Below are 25333 nucleotides of genomic sequence, written 5' to 3'. Positions count from 1 at the left end.
GAAAGTGGTGAGTGGAAAATTGTTCTCTAAGATCGGAGCTGTACTTCTGCCCAAGTTAATTTTAAAAATTAACACAATAACAATACAGTAAGTGCCCTACATATTAACGAGTTCTGTTCCGAGAGCATGTTCGTAAGTCCAGTGTGTTCGTAAGTCCAGCAAAGTTAGCCTAGGTACCCAGCTAACACAATCGGCTATATAGTACTGTACTGTAATAGGTTTACAATACTTTTCACACAATACGTATAAAAAAAACACAAAAAATAAAGAAAACATATTTAATATTACAGTATAGTACCTTGAAAAGTACAGTATGGTACCGGCTACATCACCGCTGCTTTTACGCTTGCTTCCGGACAACCTGGGCTTGAAATAAAGATACTGTACTACCCTACTCTATACAGTACTGTACAGTAAAGTACACAAAAGCATAAGCACTTGTGGAGGATGCACGCATGTGACAGTGTACGCCAGATATGTGACTTAAGTGATTGGACATGTGAACACGGTTCGCATCTTTGAAAGTTCGCAACTTGAAGATTCATATGTAGGGGACTTACTGTAAAAAGTTGAGTAGTTTTGTTCTGTTTTCATTTGGAGTTATTTTAGGGGCTGGGAGGAGGAGGGCGAGGACTGGAGAAACTGAGTCCAAGTTTCCTACCTGGGAAAGCTGTAAAACAGAAGAGCAGTGGTGGGGGAAGGAGAACCGGCCTGACCAGGTATTAAGACATAAAGAGTCAAGAATCACTCCAGTGTGGCACCTGGATATACAGACCAATAGGACAGAATATTAAAAACAGACTGTAAAGTCCAGGAGTAGACCTAAATCTTTAGGGATTTAGTATATGATGAAGTTGGCATTTGAGATCAGGTGGGAATCCATTAACTGTTACGAGGGGCTCCAAGCTAACATCTTATGTTCTCCACGTTAAGACCAAGACCCCTAACTACAGTCATGTCCTTAAATGTCATTCTAACAGTTGGGATCATTTTAAACATGATCCCAACTGTTTCGAGGGAAAATTCTACTGGGGAAACCCTTCACTTTGTATTTCCAGGTGGGCAGTGGAGGTGGGGCTGTGGTGAGGAGAGCAGTGAACTATAGAGAAGAAGGGACAGGTAAGTTAACAAATGCTTAAGGGACAAAAAATGGTCTGAAAGCAAAATTAGGATGAAAAGCACGTAACTTGCATTCAAGAAATAATTAAGCATCTATTATGTGCTTAGGATAGAAGCACTCTCCTAAAATGAGAGTTGCTAATAGGGCAAATTTAAGGACATAAATTAGAACAGAAAACTTAGGGGACATCTGTTTTGGTTATTTTTTCTGGCTAATTGTTCCAGAATAATTATCCTAATGCAAAACATTTCCCAAGTAGGACTTGTGTTTATGGTGTGGTGAAAGGTATTTTGCTAATGATATCCACATACATCTTTCAAAGTAGTGGTGTAGTGTAGCAAGAAAAGAAATTGCTTGAAATATTTCCAACTATATATGTTATGTATATCATTAAATAGTAAACATGCTGCATGAAAAATGCTGTCTGCAAAGAGATTCAGAAATCTCACAAAATACCTTTTTATTCAACTGTAAAATCAAAGAGTGAGGCATTGCTTTAGTATTGTCCTAGCCTTGACATTTTTTTGTTCTTTCAGTTTTCCGTGTGTACCAGGTACTACCAAAGAGGTTATTCAGGTATTTGAAGAAAATTCAGTTATAGATGACAGAACACTTCCTTGAGAAGGCATTTCTCCAACTGCCATTGCTGGAGGTTATGTTTGATGAATATCTTCACTGAATCAAGGAAACATTCATAGAGGCCCCATTGTCTCAGCAGAAAGAATGTCAGTCATTACTCAATCTCTTGCATAAAATTCCCCCCCAAACAGATAAATTAGACTGGGATTGTGGCAATAAATCGTTGGCTCTAATGGTATTGAGAGAAACAGAAACTTTCTTTTCTAGTTTCTGTTTTTCTTTGAACTGGCATCTCAGGTTCTGTTTTAGTCTTCACTGATAAGAGATATTTAGACTGGAGGAGGACTTAGAAGACGACAGAAGGACAGTAGCCTTACTCTGTGACTGCACATGGAGGAGGCTTGTATAAAGTGATGCTTCAGAGCACCGGTCCGGGGCAGCTTTTCCACCTGTTGAAGCTGGTGGCCTTGGCAAATTGCTTCCCTCTGTGAGCTTCAGTTTCCTCAACTGTGAAGAGTCATAAACGACATGTTCTGGTTTTGCTCAGGACAGTCTGGTTTACAGCTGCTGTTCTGTGTGATGATTCAAAGCACCCCTTTCACTCTCAGAGGTGTTCTGGTTTTGATAATAAATTGCATGATTACCTCACCCACCTTGAGGATGATTGTGAGGTTGAAGTGAATTAAGGTTTGTAAGATCCGTAAGCATGGTGCCTGGTGCATAGTATATGCTCAAATGATGATGACTAGTGTCTTATAAACTGTCTGGTTTTATGAAAATTGGCCACTCTTTCAGTCACTCTGAGTCTTTTATTCCACCCACATAGAATTTCCTACCTAAGGCAATGAATTTGAGAGGTTTCAGCAATTACTAAAAAATATCTAATTGTGTCTTCACAGGTTATCTACGTGTAGAACTACCAGTGGTTATACTGGTACTAACTTTATAATGATAGTAAAATGCTTTAGAACTTTTTCAAAATTATATCTCATTTTCACAAGAACTCCCATGAAATAGGTACTTTAATAATTATTACTATCATTGTAACCATCTGGAAACTGAGACTCAGATATATGAAATTACTTTCCCAAGAAGATCACATAGCCAGAATGAGTCAGAGAACATGACCCAGGGCTTCTCACCTTATATTTCATTTCTTTTCATTGAACCATATTGGTGAAATAAAAGGGCAAGATTACTAAATTACCCAGTGCCTTCACATTATGCCTGCCGTTGTCATTTTTCCTTCTATTTTTGACTTGTCTGATGTTCATTCATTCATGCTGTTGTTTTCAAAGACCACTTAAGTCCTGCTTGGTCTCAGTATACAGACAGGGCCCCTAGCCTAGGGTAACTTACCATCTAGAAAACCTTTACGACGATCCTAGATACAGTCACTTCTCACTGGGTCTCTCTGGGTGAGCAGTTTCAGGAGGACACAGTGGAAGCACAGGGGAGTCTTTGCTGGCTCCTTGTGTTCACTGCTGTGCAGTCTGTGGCCCTTGTTACTCTGCACCTTTGCAGGCAGGGTGGGAAGATTGGGGTCTGTCGTTTCCAGGCCTTTATGCATTCAAACAGTGAGGCTGTCTCCCATAACTTGTTCCGGTTTCTCTTGCTACACACATCCCATTAAATTGGAATGGGCTGTATTCATATCTGCCCTCCATTCTAGACTGGGGCAGGACGGGGGGACAGACACACAGCATTCTCATTGTGTTGATCTCTTATTCCCAGTATGGAGCCAAGCACCTGGCACAAAGAAAAGCTCAGAGGCTGGGCTCGGTGCTGTGTGTGAGTCTACTTAATACTTACTGCAGCCATGCAAGGTAGCCTGCATTGTGCGCATGTCACAGATGCATCTTGGAGGGATTACTCCACTTGCTTAAGATCACGTAGCTTTTAAACCCTGAAACAGAGTTCTCTCTCTCTTTTTAAAAAGAGCATTATGTGGTATAATTTACATAAAGTAAAGTACACGTCTTTAAAGTATACAATTTAATAAGTTTTGACATATTGATACATACAGGAGACCATCACCACAATCAAGATAGTGAACACACCCTTCACCCCCAAAAGTGAACTAGGATTAAAACCCAAATCTGTGACTCCACAGCCCCTGTTTTCCCTCAAACAATGAGTGTATGCGGAATTGAGGCTTAGCTGCCGCTCTTTCCTGCTAACTACTCTTTTAGGGGAGTTTTGAATTGTTGAGATAATAGGAAGAACATCTTTTTCAACCCATCATCCATCAGTAAAAGAGTGGATAAATAAATGTATTAGAATGGAATGTAGGCTTCAGTGAAATGGATTAACTATAGCTCACACAACAACATGGATATGTCTTCGAAACAACAGTAAGTAAATAACGCTACAAAGAGAATGGTACCATTTTTATAAAGTCAAGCAAGTCTAAATATGTAATTTAGACATATTTATGCACACACATAACAACAATTTAGGGAATGATAAATAACATAGAATTCAGGAGAGTGATTACCTTGGGGGAAGCAGGGAAAAGTTTGGGGTGGATGCAATTTTTGGGTACTATTTTAAGTCATGAGTTGGGTAGTAGGGTCTTAAAAATTCATGTTATTTTGTATATATGATTTATTATAATAAAAGGTCGTTAAAAGTAGGAAATTACATTATCACTTTGAACATTTAGGTTCACTTAATATGTGATCGTTTAAATCCAAAATATTTTAATTCAGTACAGGGTAAGAAAGTTTAGAGCCCATGATAAAGAGGCTAGGTTTGTGGTAATATACTGAGTAGGAGAGAAGGAACAATTGAAATTATTTAATAATGTGAATGTGGAAACCACCTCCTGGCCATCGTGGAGCTGCTTGATGGGCCATGAACTGTGCTTCTGTGTGGATCCCCCCAAACCACTACCCTTGGTTTTTGTTGTTGGGTCCAGGGCCCAGGGGGCCCGGGGGAGGAATAAGGAGAGAAGAGAATGAAGTCAGGATGTCTTGTGTCTCAGTGTATTGACGGTGGAAGAAGCATATAGCCAAAAAAGACTCCAGACATTTTGGCACCTTATAAAACTATCTAGAATCTTTAAAAAGAAAGAGTTGACCCAAGAAAGATTTAATTCTGGAGAGAAAAACACCATCGACTTAGTAAGTGTCCTGTAAAAAGGACCGGAATGTATGTGGTTTTCCTCTTAAATGGTGCTCTATATAGTTTCATCTGTTCTGTATCTATTTTTATGTAATAATCGCTAAATGAATGCTAACTTTAACTCTGGCTATAATTAGGTTTTCTAATTTTTTTTAATTTATTTATTTTTGCTGTGTTCGGTCTTCGTTTCTGTGCAAGGGCTTTCTCTAGTTGTGGCAAGCGGGGGCCACTCTTCATCGCGGTGCGCGGGCCTCTCACTATCGCGGCCTCTCTCGTTGCGGAGCGCAGGCTCAGTAGTTGTGGCTCACGGGCCTAGTCGCTCCGCGGCATGTGGGATCCTCCCAGACCAGGGCTTGAACTGGTGTCCCCTGCATTAGCAGGCAGACTCCCAACCACTGTGCCACCAGGGAAGCCCAGGTTTTCTAATTTTTAAAAGCATAGCAGATTTAAAAAAAAAAAAAAAAAAAAAGCCTGGGTGGGCACATGTGTTTCATAGTTAAGCCCACTTTTTGTTAACTTGGCCGTCTGCCAAAGAGACCATGTTTCAGGCCCCACCATCCATCTGGTGGGAGCTTGTCTGATGTCCAGACAGGACCTAGTAGTCTCTGAAATGCAGGACTTAACAGCATCCAAAATTCACAAAACAACTGCTGGTATGGCAGGTGATCTCCCTTTGTGAATTAAGCAATTTGACACAAGAAATCAAGGTTTCTTATGTTTCATTCGTGACTGTCCATTCCTTCCAGGATAAGGATATAAGGTGTTAATGAACATTACTGATCAATTTACAGTTTTTAAAACTGCATTTAAGTTCTGAAAGCAAGACCACTTTAAACTCAATATTTAAAAAAATAATTTACCCTGTACCGAGGGATCCCTTAACATGAAGCATGGTGACGCTATTTAAGTTATTCTGTTCTCAACACAGGGAGCTTGAGTTGCTCAAAACATACAGCTGGTAAATGACAGAGCCAGCATGATGATACTTACTGTTTTTTACTCCAGAGTGTAGTGTTCCACCTGCTACACCACACTGTTGACTTTACTCTAGCTTTTTTAAAGGTTTTGTTCTTATTCAGAGATATACATGGAGATTTTATTTTTATTTTATTTATTTTTGGCTGTGTTGGGTCTTCATTGCTGCGCACGGGCTTTCTCTAGTTGCAGCGACTGGGGGCTACTCTTCATTGTGGTGCGCGGGCTTCTCGTTGCGGTGGCTCCTCTTGTTGTGGAGCATGGGCTGTAGACACGCCGGCTTCAATAGTTGCAGCACGCGGGCTCAGTAGTTGTGGCTTGTGGGCCCTAGAGCGCACAGGCTTCAGTAGTTGTGGTGCACAGGCTTAGTTGCTCCCCGTCATGTGGAATCTTCCCAGACCAGGGATTGAACCCATGGCTCCTGCATTGGCAGGCAGATTCTTAACCACTGTGCCACCGGGGAAGTCCGGAGATTTTAATTTTAGATAGAAAACCTAGTAATTTATTGCCAAGTTGTTATTTTACACTGTTTGACAGCAGAAGCTTAGAGGGCACACGTGGGTTCTAGTCCCAGTTGCCCACTTGTGAAGTTCCCAAAAGTGAAGTTGCTTTACTCCATTTCCTTATTTACAAAACAAGGCTAATGCTGTGAAGATTAAATGAGGTACCAATTCCTATAAAGCCTGTAGCCCAGGGCAAGGCATTGAACAATCAGTTACTAAATGGTGACCCCCTTTTTTAGCTAAATTGTGAAATAGCTCTCTATGGAATTCTGATTTAAAGCCTTCTGAAACTTACATTCTCATGGGAGAGACAAACAAGGTGAATAACTAAAATATATGCACACTGGTGATATGTACTGAAGAGAAAAAAGAAAGCTGAGAAGGGGGATATAAAATATTGGGGAGGAGTTGAAATTTTAGGCAAGTGGACAGGTAAGACCTCAACAAGAAGGGGACTCTTGACTAAGCACCTGAAGAATAAGAAGGTGCTATCTGTGAGGATGTCTAAGGGAAGAGCAAGTGCGAAGGCCCTGAGGCAAGAGAGTGCTTGGTTTGTACAAGGAACTGGATGGAGGATGGTGAGGCTGGAGTAGAATAAATAAGGGATAGAATAGTAGAAGATGAGGTCAGAGGTAGCAGTGGGCCAGTTCGTAAGTCATGTTGGGTCTTGTAGGTTATAGTAAGGATACACAGGAGCAGCCATGATCTGACATATTTTATTTATTTATTTATTTTAAACATCTTTTTTGGAGTATAATTGCTTTACATTGTTGTGTTAGTTGCTGCTGTATAACACAGTGAATCAGCTATGTGTATACATATATCCCCATATCCCCTCCCTCTTGCGTCTCCCTCCCTCCCACCCTCCCTATCCCACCCCTCTAGGTGGTCACACAGCACCGAGCTGATCTCCCTGTGCTATGCGGCTGCTTCCCACTAGCTGTCTGCCTTACGTTTGGTAGTGTATATGTGGATCTGACATATTTTAAAAGGATCCCTCTGGCTTCTGTGTTGAGCAGTAGACTATTAAAGGGGCGGTGGGGAGAAGGGGAGGGTGGCCAACAAGGTCAGAGCATGGAGACCAGTTAAGAGGCTAAGGTAATAATCCAGAGCATTACAGTATCCATCTTAACGGAGTAATTGTGATGTGTTCGGCCATTGAGATGATTGAGGTTTCTCCTGTTCCCCTGCTGCATTTATAAATGCTGAGAAGGATGGGAGTCAGATCATTCTGGAAGTTGTACCATCCTGGTTTTTTATTTCTCTTTAGTAGATTGTGGCACTGTATAACAGTCCCATTTGCATATAACTTTATCTGTGACCTGCATGTGTCGGAAGTTTTCTTGCAAAGGAAGGGATCACTTTATAAAATAGATGATCTTAGGGCTTCCCTGGTGGCGCATTGGTTGACAGTCCGCCTGCCGATGCAGGGGACATGGGCTCGTGCCCCGGTCCGGGAGGATCCCACGTGCCACGGAGTGGCTGGGCCCATGAGCCATGGCCGCTGAGCCTGCGCGTCCGGAGCCTGTGCTCCGCAACCGGAGAGGCCACAGCAGTGAGAGGCCCGCGTACCGCAAAAAAAAAAAGATGATCTTCGTCACTTGTCATACTGGAGCGGTCCCTGGTCATCATCCCATGGCAACGAGGCTGAACTGAAGTACTATTGCACTGTGACAGTTTTCAATTCTGACACTCTCAGTCAACTGAAAGGAAGGTAGGTTACTAAGGCTGATGAGCCCCATTGAGCCAAATACAGACCACAGAACAGTGCTTCTCCCCCTCCCTCGGCAGACGTGACACGGAAAAGGGAGCCCTCTCTGTAGGGTGTCACCATGCTATTTATTCTCCATCAAGCTGAAGCTTTACTTTTCTTTCTTTCAGACCTTTTTGATTAGGATTTGCTTCTTATGGCCTTTAAAATTTGTGCTATATTTCAAAGTTGCCTGAAAAATTATTTCTGTGTATAGATATCAGAAAATCAGAGTAACCTAATTTACTAAACTGAGATTCAACTTCAGACATGTGACCTTTACACAAACTGCATGAAATTCTCAAATAAAATTAATTTTAATTTGTGTATCTGCAACATAGGGTAGATCATGAGTATTATAAATCAAACCCAACGCGAGTGTCACAACTGCAAAAAGGATAGAAATAATTGATTTACATCGGCATGGCTTAGCTGCTGCTGATTCAAAAATCCCTTTGATTGCCTCTCAAGGATCTGTAGGAGTTGTGATCATTTTGACCAGTGTTGGATCAAATATGAATAGATACGGTGCAATTTAGTATCATCATAGGATGTCAGTAACATATGCTTATTATAAATTGAGTATATTGTCAGTTTAATTACACACATTTCACGTTTTCCTTAGGTGGCAAAGAAACTAGGTTATCATTTTATACACTAATAATATAAAGTCTCAAATATCGAGATGTCTGTTCCTATGATTTATATTTTTATTTCCACGATGCCTTTCCCACAGCTCTCATGTCACTAGGTTCACGAATACCTCTAGTGGCGTGTGGAAGGGAGGGAGGATAGTCCTTTTTTACAGCCAAGTAAACTTCAGTGTTTAGGAACAGCTTCAAGATCAATTAACTGTAAAGTGAGTGACCTGAGTCTTTGGATTCTTAGCCTAGAGCCCTAACCCCGCACCATCCCATTTTCATTAGCCCTTGTGTAGTCTTTTTCAGATTTGTGGAGTGCTAGTAGTTGTAGGATAAATACAGATATTTTGCAGGAGGGTTAATTCAATAGCAGTAAACAGAGATGGCAGTGTTCTTTTGTTTGAGATATCTAACTAGTGCATTTCTGTAGATGTCTTACTGATGTCCTCTTGGAAACTTGCGGTAAATCCAGAAATGCATCAACACATGCTTTTTTTTTTTGTGGTACGCGGGCCTCTCACTGTTGTGGCCTCTCCCGTTGCGGAGCACAGGCTCCGGACGCGCAGGCTCAGCGGCCATGGCTCACGGGCCCAGCCGCTCCGCAGCATGTGGGATCCTCCTGGACTGGGGCACGAACCCGTGTCCGCTGCATCGGCAGGCGGACTCTCAACCACTGCGCCACCAGGGAAGCCCAACACGTGCTTTTTAAAGATAGAAAAATCTTCACAAACATAACGTTAAATGAAAGAAATAAGTCACGAAACAGAAAATACAGTATAATTTCCCTTAGAGAAAATTCAATTACAGGCAAATGAAGCTGGGGTGTTAGGAGTCAGGATAGCAGTTACCCTTTTGGGGGGCTGTGTGGTTGAGGGGTGCTGAATCGACCTGGGTGCTAGTATTCTAGGAATTCCCTTGGGAAGGTTTATTGACTTTTCATTTTTAAGGAAAACCTGTCTTAACTGCCTTAGGTGGTAGTTAGTTTAAATGCTTTTGACTTGAAGAGCAGTCCTTAAGCGTTTATTATGATTATAACCTGCCATTTCCCAACAAAAGTCAATTACCCTTTTTTGTTGTTATTGTTGCTGCTGTTCCTGAGACCGTCACATTTCTTTTCAGTTCTTGGTGTTTTCTTGTCATAGAACCAGCTGCTGGAGCCATGGTGAAGTTCATCATAAAATGCTTGCCAAAACAACTTTCTTGCTTACACTTTTTAAGATGTTACAGGAAGAAGGGTATTGACGAGGGCTCCCCAGTTAGCATGTTAATCTGTATAAAAACAGACACTGCTAGAAATGTTTTCACAGGACTTTGATAAGCTCCAAGCAGAGCTTCAGTCAGCTTCTTATAATTTAACAATTTCACACTGATTTTTTTTCCCCCATATAAATGGTTTCCGAAGAGCACAGATAGTTGAGCAACAAAAGCTCTATCATTTTCAAACTGTTCTTTGAGGTCAGAGCCTAAAGGAAATGAGATTGAGGCTTAAAAAATTTTGTGGGTCAGCAAAACCTTTTGCAGTCCTCATGGCTTAGAGACTAAGGCCTCTGCAAATCATATATATTATGGGTCATACTCAAGGTGATGAACACGTCTCTTGCAAACCGTTGCTTCTGTCCCTAAATGTGACCAATTTTTTTTTTTATGGCTTCAAATCAGTTAAAAAAATTTTTTTAAAGAAATGTATTTTTAAATGTTTCTGCCAGCATTTACACGTACTATGGCTTCCTCTCACTTTTTTCCCCTGCAGTGTTCTATCTCTTCGTCGGAAGAGGAAAGACTTTCTACCAGGAGACCTAAAACGCCAACCTCAAGTGACTTCTCTGACTTTAATACTCAAACCAACTGGACCAAATCACTTCCCTTGCCAACACCGGAAGAGAAGATGCGACAGCAGGCCCAAACAGTCCAGGCTGATGTAGTTCCTATTAACATAACTGGTATGCTTTGCTCTGCAGACAGGTTCCAAATGTTCTGGGAGAATGACTATGGCTCTTTGTTTGTTAAATGCTCTTAGCATGTCATTTACACATCACAGGTAAATAGCTGTGGTCTGACTTCCTGCTCTTTGTTTAATGAAGGGAATACTAAAACATATATATGTGTGTGCATGTCAAATATATATTGCTTTTAGATTAGAAGACTCTATGTCATCAAAGGTTGATGTCAAAGAACTCAGTGGTCCAGCCATTCAGCTGAAGTGTTTCTTTTAATTGATTGGCCTTCTAAAAATATTTTGGCCATATGGGAATATCTTCCAAATGTGATCTTGGGTAAGAAAAAATTAGGTTTACCTTCTGAAGGGCTATTTTAACTGATTTTTAGAAGTGAAGATATAACACTTTAGTGATATTTCTGAATGATTTGCTTACCTTCTTGTTTTCTCAAGTAGAAAAAGAGAAAAATTACTTGAAATAAAAATATCAAATGAATTAATAATAACTATAAATATATTTTTTTAAACTTAATAGGGTGGTAAAATTATATCTTGAGCTCCATAATTTGAATTCTATAACCGTCAAATAAAAATCCATTCCTTCTGAATTTAAAAATATCATCTATGATAATTAAAGTGACAACAAGGTACATAAAGTTCAAAGACAGTATTTCACAAATGTAGAAGAACTGTTAAAAGATATCAAAACTTTTGTACTTTATCACTTCCATAGCCTGCAGAGAAGCTAGGTCAGTGGTTTGGGGAGTGTACAAAATGCAAAATAGACACGTTAAGAGGTAGTAGCTTCAGCCATTAGACTATGTGTTCAAGAGAAATAGTTTACTGATAGTTATATTGATAATCAGTCCATACAAAGCCTGGTTTATAGGGCCAGAACCTAAAAAAAATCAGGTGACCAATAAGGATAAGCTTTCATAAAAAATTAGGATGAAAACCCATAGCACCCTTGCTGTGTTTCTGAGGCAACTGCTCTTGACTACTTAGAAAGCTTTTTGCCATGGCATTGGTGGGACTAAAAACATTCTGTAAGGAACTGAAAACATTTTGATAGTTACTGATGAACTTTTTAAAACCTTACAGGATGTTTAAAAATTACATTTAAAACTCGATTTTGAATTGCAGAGAAATTTAATAAATAAGTACCTGAATTATTTTAAATTCCATGTGCATTTTTCCATATTTGCTATACTTAAGCCTTAAAGGAATAGCATGGCATTTCATTCCATTTTCTATAAAAATAACATTGATTTTTCTGAGCGTGATTCTCATTTACCTAGATCATATTTTATTTTTATTTTTTTATTTTTTTTTTTGCGGTACGCGGGCCTCTCACTGCTGTGGCCCCTCCCATTGCGGAGCACAAGCTCCGGACGCACAGGCCCAGCGGCCATGGCTCACGGGCCCAGCCACTCCGCGGCACGCGGGATCCCCCCGGACCGGGGCATGAACCCGCGTCCCCTGCATCGGCAGGCTGACTCTCAACCACCGCGCCACCAGGGAAGCCCTAGATCATATATTTTAAAGATATTTTTAATACGTAGTTACGTTTCAGAACGAAGTACAATGTTTATTGCTCAATGAAATACATGGTGCATATTTTCTACAAGATAATGCATTACATTATTTGATTGATTAAATGCAGCAGAAATGTAATTACATTATATATGATTAAATGCCTCAGAAATAATATTATAAGATAAGATTGTGCTATGAAATGTGACAGTCCTTAATGGAATTAGGGTAAAATGCATTATCGTGAAATTAGGAAATTTAAAACAGAGTAACTAGAGTTTCAGGAATAAAGAATAATTTGCAGTGAAATACATTGTCACAACAGCAGACACTGTCAGTCTCTTTGAACTTAATTCTCTCCTGTGTGACGACTAAGTGGATGTGAATTACATAGAGTTTAAAAGGAGGGCTTGAAAATGCCACACAGGAAAGGTGAATGACAGTAAACAAATGAGCAGTATGAGTTAGGAAAAAATGCAGTTTAATTCTGAGTGGTTAACGTTTTTGGAAATGTAGAAAGCAAATACCTAATTATGTATTTATTGATCCATTTTCTAGATCCGTGTGTTCACATATACACACATATTTCATAAAGAAGTAATTTTTCTAATATTCCGGTATAAATAAGCATTAAATTTAAAATGTTTACTTTTAGTGGTTGAATTGACATAGGTTATACAACTTCCTGCTCTTTAAACGATATATTTCTAAAGCCCTAGAAGACTTTTGAAATAAAAATGTAGCTTCCTGTAGGGCATTGTCATGTGTTCATTTTTTTGGATGAACATTGACCTTCTATTTGGTTTGCAGTACAGTTCAGCAGAGGGAAGAATGCCAATAAATATATTATTTCAAATCCAGAGAGATGCTCGCCAGGCATAGAGGTAGAACATTAGCACAGTGATCTGCTGGCTTGAAAATCAATTTAATCCCTTTAGTCATAGTCCTGTGGGACTCGTCATGTTCTAAGAGTTGAGAAAAAAATGTTTCAAATAAAATGTACATATGAGTATGTCCCATAGTCGGCCATGTGGGATAACAACTCTTCCACCTGGAAGATAAATAGAGTGGGTAAACATACTTAAGCACTTCTTACAAACTGCCTTTGTACTGATGTTCGAGCTAGCTAAATTGATTTCTAAGTAGTAACCATGACCAACTAATGCCATTTTTCAATGAAAGGGAATAATTAAATTCCTCTCAATTCAGTAGATATTTACTGAATAACTGCTTTGTATCAGGCATTGAGCTGAATGCCACAGGCGATGCTACAGTACATGATTACGGACCCTACCCTCCAGAAATGTATAATCCAGTGGGGGAGACCGTCCTTTTAGGTCACGATTCAAGATGGAGTGTCGGCGCCAGTAATGGTGTATGTCTTAGATGTTCATCTTCATGATTTGTTTCTTAATTTCTTTGGAGCTTGGGTGGTTTATCTTTGTTTTGGTTTAGGAAGCAAAACTGGAGACTAAATGCAGCTATCTGTTAATGTTCTGTCCATTCTTAATGGCTTGATCCAAGAAAATATTTTTCCTCTGCTTCAGGGAACTAGTGGACCAGTGAACTCCTGACTTGTCCCTTACAAGCGCCATGTATGCTATTGTACATAGTGACCCATTTATCACAGTGATGGTACCTTCCAGCGTTTCAGGGTCTTCTCTAAGTCATTTCTGTTTTTCTCCATTAGGAACAGAAGTGTGAGCATTTTCAAGTTTGCAAGCGCTTATCTAAGTTTGTTGCTTTGTAGGTGAAATGTGTTTTGATCATTCAGATCTTTTATCCTCTGTTTTGACTAGAACCTTATTGGTTCTATTCACAATTTATTCCCATTAAAATAGAAGATACATTGTTTACAACATACCCACTTTGAATGTGCGTCAATATTGCTAAAAAGAGTGAATAATTTTTATACTTTTCTTAGAACATAAAAGTATGTATTTTGTGTATGTATTTTTTTTAAATCTCTTTGAGAAGAACCATTTAACAAGGTCAATACTATAAAACTTTCTTTAATTAAACTGATAAATTTAAAGCAGACCAATCAATAACTGATACGTTACTATTTTATGGTTTCCCATGATGTGTTAATCACACAGCTTACACGCTAGAAAGAAAAAGAGTCCTGTGGATGTGGCATTCTGGGTTTGGTTTCAACATAACTGAAATGAGTTTAGATCAGCTTTAAAAAGTGATTCAGAAACGGCAAGAAGCAGTTCAGCTTTAACAACATCAGTGCTTCTGGGTCTCATTGTGATAAAAGTACTTTATCATTATAAGGCTTTTTCTTTTCCATTATCATTGTATCTCACACCATAGCAATTACCACAGTCTATCCAAATTATCAGCCTCCTTGATGGAAGAAAAAGCTCCTCATCCAAAATTCTTGATTTGTTTCATCACATAGGACAAGACATTACATTGGTCTCTGGAGAGGACCAGATGAGTCAAAGGTATTCATCGCTGGCACTGCATACACACTGACGTTAAGCGTGATTTCAGTGACCAGAAGACCTTTGTAAAGTACTTCCAAAATGATACGTTTTTTAAAGAACACAAAATCACTTTTCCAGTGTGTTATTCACCAGTTTGTATTTGCCACTCCAGCTCATTTGCAAATGAGCTCAAGGTGCTTCCTTCGGAAGGACACACACATGGAAGTTGGAAAATAGCCTTATGGTGCTAATGTGCTTGCCTTCCTTTTTTGCCCTTCAGCATTCATTCATCATCGTATGACTGGCTAACATCATTATTAATACCTTCTTATCATTTTACAACAAGCTTCTGGAAGAAAGTGCATGGTGTCGCCTTGCTTGAAAATAACCTTGCTTTGCTTGTTCTACTGCTCTACATTAGGGGAGAATTTCGATCGCCAGGCCAGCCTTCGGCGGTCTCTAATTTACACAGACACTCTGGTAAGACGACCGAAGAAAGTCAAAAGGAGAAAGACTATTACAGGAGTCCCTGACAGCATACAGAAGGAGCTAGGTATGGCTCATCAGAACTGTATTCTGTTGCCCCTCATTGCTACTCACCATTACTACGCTAACATCATCGGTGGTGCTTATGAAATTGATACATTCTGATAGCCTTTTGGTACCCCAAAGGGCCAGCTTCTTTCCTGAACGACGCACTGGGTACAAATCTTAACATCCCATGCAGATGATGTATTCAGTTTTGTTGAGAAGGTAAGAGAAGACTATTAATTGGGATGATAGAAATTTAAGTTATGTCATCATCTCTGTGTACCTTGAACAGTGGGCATTCCCACAATAAAATTGACTTTCAATTTAGAGCTTAAGTCTTCATGAAACCAAAAACTTATTCTAGGACTTCAAATTATGAATAGAGACTTCATTAGCTGTACCGACAATATCGGTGGCATTTTGTCATCAGAGACAGCAGTATAGCATAATTAGTAAATACCAGTACAGTAGAAAATAGTCACTTATGTGGGCTGGTGCTTTATTGGTACTTCGGTGAAACAATTTCATAGCTTTTTGATTCAGTATTTTTCAACCTTTGATTAAAAAAAAGAAAATGAAAAATACTTTCGGCTGGTGGAGAGGGTGATTTACTTCGTTATTCACTCATACATTTTGTTTCTGCTTCTCTTTATATATGCTTTGGATAATCCTTTCCTTCTTTTCTTTCTATATTCACTTCCTCTCCCTGTTTTTTCATGGCCCATCAGGAATGTCTGCCGAGATAGCAGGGCTAAGAGCAGGGGCTCTGGTGCCAGGCTGCTTGGATTTAAATCCTATCTCTGCCGGTTACTTGCTGGGTGGCCTCAAGCTGGTTACTTCACCTCTCTGAGTCTACTTTTTCATTCAAAAAATGTGGCTGGTGATGTTACTAGAACCTACCTCATAGGGTTGTTTGAGGATTTAATGAATTTATACAGATGAAGCACTTGGTGCCTGGTACTACTATAAACATAATAGCTACAATTACAGTTATTGTATTCAACTAAATGCTACCTATCTCGAAACTTGCCTTTTTCTTTTTGGCCAACCTGTGGACTTCTTTCCTTGTAATTACTTCACCTGGTCTTTTTACTTTTATTTGCTATTGAGGGCTATACTCTAGAAACTCCTAATCATTATTTCTGAACTTGCCTATTAGTCTTTTAATCAAAATGAGTTTATCCTAGCAATATTGGTATATGTTATAGCAGTTTGAGGTAGCATTTCAACATCCAGGTGCCACAGACATACTCTTGTGTGTTTTTTTCCTAACACCCTTGCCTAAATGCTTTGTATTAGGGAAGGAAGTCTCACTCTTCTGCACCCCGCGTCTTCTCTCTTACTGCCATCCAATTCTACAGCATGTGGTCTCTGCCTTCCAGACTGTAACAGCAATGGGACAAGAGTAGCGATGCTTCTCCTCTGCTCTAGGTAGCTCCAGTAACCCCGATGACATATGGGTGCTCATCTTATCCCATAACACAGGAGTTTAATCACAAACAGAGGCAAGATTGCATCCACAGGATTTATGAAAGTTGCTTCTGGTTCATGCCCTCACATCTGCCTCCTTTAGTGGGCCAGGGCTCCTGTATCCCATTCTTTCAGGCTCTATTTTTCTCTCTCCTTTAGATAACAGCTAACTAACTTGAGAAAAAATAATATGTACTAGTATGTTCAGCAGATATTAATGGGCTAAGTTTTTACAGAACTCAGGTAATATTTATATTTTAACTGATCTTCTAGGAGATGAGCCTTAACCTAAAAAAGTGACTTTAAAGACAGCTCTTTGCAAGATAACAAGGTTGATGTTTCCAGGTAGGCTACATTTTGAGTGGCTTTCCAACCAATATGGGTAGGTTTTGGATGGCTTTGTGCAGAGTATAAGAATAGTTTGGCCTGAATAAAGATAGACATACACATAAGTATTCAATATGAATTATCTTTCTATCTATCTGTCCATCCATCTATCTATCTATCTATATTTCCAGAGCCTCAGAGTTAAGAACTTTTATCACTTTTATTACTGAACCAACCAGTATGGAGCCAGTAACTCAGTTGCCTCTTTGACCTTACTGGAAGGATCTGATCAGCTAGGTAAATCATATCTTCTGTAATTTTAATATTTTTAAAATCAATGATAGAGTCTCTAGGGTCTGCATTCATTTCTCTTTTGCCCGTAACATAGGAACACCACTAATCCTAAGGGAAAGACAATAGCTTTCCCTACACCATCTGTGTTGTGAGTGTTACCAGATGTGAGACAGTTGATGTCATTGCACAGTTGATGACATGTCTTGGATCACCGCTGGAGGTCAACTGAGACAGCTGTATCTAAGTTAGAGCTAGTTTTTTTAAAATAAGACAATTAGACAACCACTCCAGTTTTTTTTTTTTTTTTTTTTTTTCGGTACGCGGGCCTCTCACTGTTGTGGCCTCTCCCATTGCAGAGCACAAGCTCCAGACGTGCAGGCTCAGCGGCCATGGCCCACGGGCCCAGCCACTCCCGGACCGGGGCATGAACCTGCATCCCCTGCATCGGCAGGTGGACTCTCAACCACTGCGCCACCAGGGAAGCCCCCACTCTAGTTTTATAGATAGGGTAGTTGGAAGGATTCGTGGGTAGAGTAAGGGAAAGTAACATTTGAATACAGTAACATATAGCAAAAAAATTAGATCTTTTCTTTGTTCATTTGGACAAAGGTTGACCTTGCCCTTTCTTCTAATATTTTGTGCTTATAAGGTGTCTGATTGGAAAGCTTTGTGCTACCTAACTAATGATTATCAAAAATAGACACTTCATGTTTTCTTTAAAAATTAGTCTTCCTGGGCTTCCCTGGTGGCGCAGGGGTTGAGAGTCCGCCTGCCGATGCAGGGGACGCGGGTTCGTGCCCCGGTTCAGGAGGATACCACATGCCGCGGAGCGGCTGGGCCCGTGAGCCATGGCCGATGAGCCTGCGCGTCCGGAGCCTGTGCTCCGCAATGGGAGAGGCCACAACAGTGAGAGGCCCGCATACCGCAAAAAAAAAAAAAAAAAAAAAAAAAGTTAAAAAAAAAAATGAGTCTTCCTTAGATATAAAGCATAGGGAAGGATGGCTGAGTCAAACAAGTTAGATTTTCAAAGGATACGATTATCTGAAAGAAAGACATTTAATAGGAAAGATGCAACCTGTCCACTAAACACTGCCCAAGTTGTTGGGACTTTGGATATTTTTTTTTTTTTTTTTTTTTTTGGCGCTACGCGGGCCTTTCACTGTTGTGGCCCCTCCCGCTGCAGAGCACAGGCTCCGGACGCGCAGGCCCAGCAGCCATGGCTCACCGGCCCAGCCGCTCTGGGGCATGTGGCATCTTCCCGGACCGGGGCACGAACCCGTGTCCCCTGCATCGGCAGGCGGACTCTCAACCACTGCGCCACCAGGGAAGCCCGGGACTTTGGATTTTTAAAATCTAACCAGGGATGCTCCCGGAAGTAGAGTCAATTGTGCTTAATTATATGCATCTTTTACTTCAAAATCTTTAGTGGCCTCGCGAGACCAGTCAATATATAAAGCTTTAAAATCAAGGTATGATATTTTCTGTTTAAAGCATATTTATGGTATATAATGTGTTGCCTTCCGTTTAAATAAAAGGCCGAAATTTCTAACTCTTTCTTTACTCTCATCTTAAATGTACATAGAATTATATTTGAATGACCTGTTATGAGGTTTCCTCTTTTAGAAGCAGATAAGATTATTTTGTTGGTATATAATGATTGTTTGGCTGCTGAATCATTTGGGTACTCCTGGAACTTACCCCAATGTGGATTCCCCAAGCAGAAAAGGCCTTGTTTAAAGGAATCCCCTCTGAATAATTTTTGCTGGTTTGTACTAAGAACATTACTTTAGACCTGACAATACATTAAACCTTAAGTAAAACTAACTTGTAGATTTCTATCATTTTTGATTACATGTGTTTTTTAAAAATTGGGCAGTCCTTGTAGTATTATATAGTAAGTAAAAGAAAAAATATGTGTAATTATTTTTAAATCAGGTAAATCCCATCAAGATTTTTAGCAGCACCTGAGCCGACTATATTTGTTTGTAGTCCTATTTTTGTAATTTTTGCTGTTTAATGAAGATAGCATTCATCTGTGTCCTGTAATATTGTCACACTTTTTTTGTACTGTGAAAATTTTGGAGGATCTGTCTTGGGAATAGAATTTTGGTGGTCCCTGTGATAAATAATATCAGAGTTGTTTTATATGTATATTTTAGAGGTCTTTAGAAAAGCATTGGGTTTTTTTTGTTTTGTTTTGTTTTTTTGGCGGTACGCGGGCCTCTCACTATTGTGGCCTCTCCTGTTGCGGAGCACAGGCTCCGGACGCGCAGGCTCAGCAGCCATGGCTCACGGGCCCAGCCGCTCCGCGGCATGTGGGATCTTCCCAGACCGGGGCACGAACCCATGTCCCCTGCATCAGCAGGCGGACTCTCAACCACTGCGCCACCAGGGAAGCCCAAAGCATTGTTATTTTAATTAAAAAATAGTATTGAGCTCTAGGTGGTAAAGAAATGGCTGTAGTCCCATTTTCAGAAGCCTAGAATGGTTTCACCTGCAAAATTGTTACCTGAAAGAATCAAGACTTTGTTTATGGCCCTTAAAGACATTTAAAAATCTACCACTGACCTCATGTAAAAACTACTGCAAATTTGAAAGAAAAAGATATTAACATAATAAGGTATGCTGAATGTTTGGAATTGAACTGGTGCAAACTGATACAGAACTACAAGTCAACCCCCCACCTTCTAAAATACTAAACTGCAAAAACTTGCACCTTTTTTCTTTCCTTAAAGTGGGTTTTTCTTCTGTTCCTGCCCTTTTGCCCACTTCCCCTCTTTCTGAGGCAGAACGTCACATGTGCACGTGAGTGTGTGTGTGCAGTTAAGTATACTTGGCAGAGGGTAGGAGGAGGAAATAGATCTTCTTTGCCAAAGATACAGGTACAAAAGTGATTCTCCATCATCACAGTGAAGGAAAGAGCTTTATGCTGGGAGCCTTCGTTGCAGGGTAACATCTCCTGTGCATTTGATACAAGACCACTGCTGCCATTTTAGCATTATGCTTTGCTCCTTGGATGAGCTGTGCTGTGCAGTCAGGGACATGTGCTATATGATGGTTAATTGAAGTGGGGTAGGAAGGAAGGTCTCAGGAATCCCATCATCACCAGTGTCCCTGTCCAGGTAAACAGGGATGCCAGTTGGTCCTTGTTGGATGATAACAACATAGAAAGAATTATGGTTTTGCTATTATTTTTCAAGATTTAATTTGTCCTAAAGATTACTATGCATGGATTGATTTTTTTTCTATTTATACTTTGAGTAAGTTCTTGGCTTCATGATTTTTTTTTTTTTAAGCTTCTCTTCTTTCCTAGGTAGCTTGAAACCTTTACCTACACTTCAGGATTTTTCTCATCCATTTTCCTCCCTCTCTGTAAACGCTGCCTCGTGCTGCTGCTGCTTCTTTTCTTTTTAAACATACTATTCTTTCTGTTTGGTTGTAAAGCTCCAAGAAATGAATAATCCTAAACTGAGGAAGTGTTCACTGGATCTGTTCCTGCTGCTTTTTCCCCACCAGAACACAACAGATTGCTACTGAATTTTGAATGTCATCAGCAGACAGATGATAATGGCTTAAGATGGATAGAAGAGCGTTGTTATTCATGGATAATGAAATGTTTGAAACACAGATGGGCCTGTATATCATTTTTCTTTTTCTTAGGATTTCCTTCTGACATAAAAAATTAATGTAATTAACAATGTTTTATACCAATATCCCTCATAAATGGTATCTCTGTAGCCCTATTGTTGAACTGCTACATTCATCTGTCTTTGGAAAAGACAGTCACTGCTTGATGGCTGTTCTGTGCAATGACCAGGTGGGTGAAAGGCCACCTTTACAAAAAGGAGGTTATGTGAAAAGTAAACCTTCCAAGAAGCACTCAGCTTTGATCTCAAAGGCAGTACCTGAGAATCCTATATGCAGCACTTAATCTATAGGAGGATTTGAAGTATATATTAAGAGAAGTACCCAAAATTCATAATAAGGATTTTCATTTTAGGGGCTATCAGTAACTGTCAATACTTAAACCTTCTCTTAGGTGTTTACAGGAAAAAAGAAACCAGACCAAATAGAAAAGGTTTTTTTTCTTTTAAGTACAACAGAACAGAGTCAGAAGAGGGTGAGAGATCAAGGTAATGAACTAAGATACTGATTTTTATTTTTAGGTGACAAGCCTCTTTCTGCTTTATCTCCAGCTTTGGGGGGCACTGGCCAAGATGATGTCGGTGGCCACTCAGTGGACACCCCAGACCACTACTCTACGCTTGGAAGGCTCGATGGCTATAGATCTGCTGGGCAGCGCTCAGAAACCAGGGATTCCAGCTGTCAGACTGAGGAAGTGAAAATCGTACCACCTTCGATGAGAAGAATCAGGGCGCAGAAGGGGCAAGGCATTGCTGCCCAGATGAGTCACTTCCCAGGCTCCTCTGGGAACATGTCTGTGCTGAGCGACTCTGTGGGTGTCGTGTTCCCTTCTCGTCTCAACAGTGACACTGGTTTCCACAGTCTCCCCCGGTCTGGAGCGAGGACAAACGTTCAGTCCCTGGAGCCACGGCTGGGTGCCCTGCGCCCTGCAGAAGACGCAGATGAAACTCTCGCCTACCAGAGGGGTCACCTGCAAGTAGACAAAGACTTCGGACATCTAGGAGCTGCCCCAGGGACTGGAACACTTTTGAGGCCCAAATCCCAGGAGCTGGGGTACTTGGAGGGTGAAAACGTAACAAGCCCGGCATGCGTAGTCTCTCCTCACACGACCTACTCCACCAGTATCATCCCAAATGCTGCACTCTCCTCCTCTTCAGAGGTTATTGTGATTCACACTGCTCAGAGCTTAGGGCAGCTGGACAGTAAAATTACCAGTTCGTCTTCATACACAAAGATCAAATCCAGAGACCACTTCCTCTCCAGGCAGAAAGATGGTCATCATTCTCCCCGTGGTAACTGGACTGAGGGGCACCCCACCATTTTTTCACAGGCCTCAGATCCTCATTCGTCCAGTGCAACCACTGTGCTGTCCCTCTGTGATTCTGCGGTCTCTCTAAATACGCCCGCAAATCGGGAGAATGGGTCCCAGGCCATGGCCTATAATTGTAGAAACAACCTGAGCTTCCCGGTCCACCCCCAGGATCTGAACAGCAAGAGTGAGTCCAGTCATTCAGGAGGCAGGGGACACGGCGGCAGCGCGGAGCCCTGGGAATACAGTGCCTCGGGTAGTGGGCGTGCGTCCCCACGGAAGCCACATTTGGCAACTCCTGGTTACTCCACTCCTGTAGGTAACATGAGCAGTGGCAGTTTGGACCAGACGTCCAACAAAGATGATGCCAGGGCCGTGTATCCAGAGGACCACGATGGCTACTACACTTCTCTGCGCACCAACTCTGGACACGGACCTGGGAATGTGTGCAATAGTAGCGATGGCTTTGGGAACCCGAGGCACAGCGTGGTCAATATTTTTGATGGAAGAGCGCGGAAGAACCAAGGGGACCGGTCGAATTGCCAAGACAAAAACCTTTCTCGAAACATCTCTCTGAAGAAAGCGAAGAAGCCTCCCCTGCCACCCTCTCGGACAGACTCTCTGCGCAGGATTCCCAAGAAGAGCGTCCAGTCGAACGGGCAGGTGCTGAACGAGAGCCTGATCGCTTCGCTCCAGCACTCGCTGCAGCTGAAACTCCCGGGCAAGGGCGGCAGCTCGCCCTCCCAGAGCCCGTGCAGTGACTTCGAAGAGCCCTGGCTGCCTCGCTCCCGCAGCCAGAGCACAGTGAGCGCGGGCAGCAGCCTGACCTCCGCCACCACCCCCAACGTCTACGCCCTGGCCGGGGTCACACCGGCACAGAGCGACACGAGCAGCGTCAAGTCCGAGTACACAGACCCGTGGGGTTACTACATTGACTACACGGGCGTGCAGGAGGACCCGGGGAACACGGGCGGGGCGGGTCCAGCTGGCAGCGCAGCATCGCCCGGAAACGGGCCAGGCCGCGATCTCCCGGACGGGTCCAGGGCCGCGGTAGCCCCGGTGCCCGATGGCGCAGTCAAACCAAAGATCACATCGCCGGAGAAGTCACACAGGGTCACTTCTCCATCCAGTGGGTATTCCAGCCAGTCGAACACACCCACGACTCTCACCCCTGTGCCTGTGTTTTTAAAGTCAGTGTCACCAGCCAATGGGAGGGGGAAGCCCAAGCCCAAGGTGCCAGAAAGGAAGTCCTCTCTGGTGTCTTCAGTATCCATCTCCTCCTCGTCTACGTCTCTTTCCTCCAGCACGTCTACGGAAGGAAGCGGAACCATGAAGAGGCTAGATTCGGTGCTGGCCGCTCCCCTTGCTGCGCCTCCTCTGCCCTCTCTCCCATCTCCCTGTCCCAGGGACAAGTCTCCTTTCCTCCCTCCTCCCCCTCCACCGGCAGATTTCCCCGAGGGCTCGCCTCTGCCGGACTCTCCCCTCTTCCCCACTCCACCGCCAGAAGTTCTCACGCCCTTCTGTCCCCCCACCAACGCCTTCTTTCCTCCGACACCTACAGCACTCAGCCCCCGTCTTCTGCACTCATCTGCCTCCCTGCCACCTCCACCACCTGCCTTCCCCGCCTCGGTGCCCCCGCCCGCCCCACCGCTTGACCCCAAATTGATGAAAGATGCCAGGCCTTCTTTCAAAAAAGCTGGCCAGCCAGAGCCCTCCCGGGAGGCCTGCAGGCAGCCTTCCACCAAGGAGGAGGGCGGTAGACCCCCCATGCCCCTGATCACCACGGAGGCGTTGCAGATGGTGCAGTTGCGGCCGGTGAGGAAGAACTCAGGAACCGAGGTAGCACAGTTACGTGAACATGCATCTCAGGAAAAACGAACTCCGGTTGTTCCCCAGTATCATGTAAAGCCATCTGCTCTCCTGAAATCCCGAAATAGCATAAATGAAATGGAGAGTGAAAGCCAGCCTGCCTCCGCGACAAGCTCGCTCCCGACTCCTGCCAAGAGCTCGACTCAGGGTCACCAAGACAGTGTAGCCGAGCGTGGCCTCCCGAGCCGCAGCCCGGGCCGTGCCGGGGAGGCAGAGGCCGGACCCGGGACTGCCCCGCCCCATGAACCCCCCAGCCCGTCGCCTAGCAGGAAGCCCCCCCCTGTTTCCAAGAAGCCCAAACTGTTCCTGGTGGTGCCACCTCCGCAGAGAGATTTCACGGCGGAGCCCGCAGAGAACGTGAGCAAAGCGTCGCCCAGCCCCACGAGAAGAGAGGCACGAGAGAAGTGTGCAGCCGGGGCTGGTTCCGATGAGACCGACTCTGGCAGCTCGGTTCTTGCGGGAGGAGCTTCAAGATCTGAGTCCCCGGGCAGAGTGGAAGCCAATGTCCCCATGGTGCAGCCCGATGCCTCGCCAGCCCCCTCGCGGGAGGAGCCGGGCGCCGAGCGCTGTGCGGACGCCGGGGACAACGTGGAGAGCTGTTTGTCTCTGCAGGACCCAGGGCGTGAGTCTGGTTTTCTCTTGTTCCCCTCTGACCATATGCAGCTGAGACGAACAGGGCTGCTGCACGTTCACGTTCAAGCCAACAGTATGTGGACTCCCTGCGCTGCCTCGTACTTAGGTTACCAACTTGGCATTTCTCTGAAAAAAAAAAATTTTTTTTTAACCTAGATCTAAGGGTAGAGCTTACAGAAGCGCAGAAAATAGAGGGGGTGGAGTGGTCGGCAGCAGGCTGGGTATTAAATAGCAGTGAGTAATTCCCTGGAGAGCTGCAAAGAAATGTTCTAACAAAATTTAAGGGAGATTCAGTCAGTTTATCTAGACTTTAACAGAAAAGCCTGAGCTGTGACTGTCATGCTTGTATCATTTTCCCCATCTTTGTAAAATATCAAACTACAGGCCCTGCTGCCTCTCCCTGTGATTCTCCCGTTGTCAGAATGGTAGGGAAGTATATTTGGGAGCTTGGCTAAGGACTGAAATTCAAGTCATTTGTGCATCTTGTGTCTGCCTGCTTGTTTCTCCACAGCTGGGGTACCGGAGGCTGACACAGCCGGTTCTTCCTCAGAGGCCTGTGACTTCTGTAAGGAAGATGGGAGTGATGAGGTGATGACCCCCAGTAGACCCCGGACCACGGAAGACCTTTTTGCAGCTATTCACAGGTATCCAAAACTC

The 25333-nt window shown here is 42.6% G+C and overlaps 1 protein-coding gene across 6 annotated transcripts in view; it reads left to right on the top strand.

The window, feature by feature from the left end:
* NHSL1 (NHS like 1) overlaps positions 1-25333 on the top strand; it is a 237698-nt gene that overhangs the window by 205607 nt on the left and 6758 nt on the right. For 4 of the 6 annotated variants that reach the window (XM_019951465.3, XM_073789658.1, XM_073789657.1 and 1 more), the window contains exons 4-7: positions 10445-10634; positions 15020-15151; positions 21417-24665; positions 25188-25320. In XM_019951465.3, coding sequence (XP_019807024.2) covers positions 10445-10634; positions 15020-15151; positions 21417-24665; positions 25188-25320 — 3704 coding nt within the window. Of the gene's footprint in view, positions 1-10444; positions 10635-15019; positions 15152-21386; positions 24666-25187; positions 25321-25333 lie in introns of all 6 variants that reach the window. The other 2 variants (XM_019951462.3, XM_019951463.3) reach the window with 2 other exon arrangements.

This window comes from Tursiops truncatus, chromosome 12 (genome assembly GCF_011762595.2).
Source record: "Tursiops truncatus isolate mTurTru1 chromosome 12, mTurTru1.mat.Y, whole genome shotgun sequence".
NCBI lineage: Eukaryota > Metazoa > Chordata > Mammalia > Artiodactyla > Delphinidae > Tursiops > Tursiops truncatus.
The sequence above is the reverse complement of the archived record's forward strand: the minus strand, read 5'-3'. Positions and strand labels throughout refer to the sequence as shown.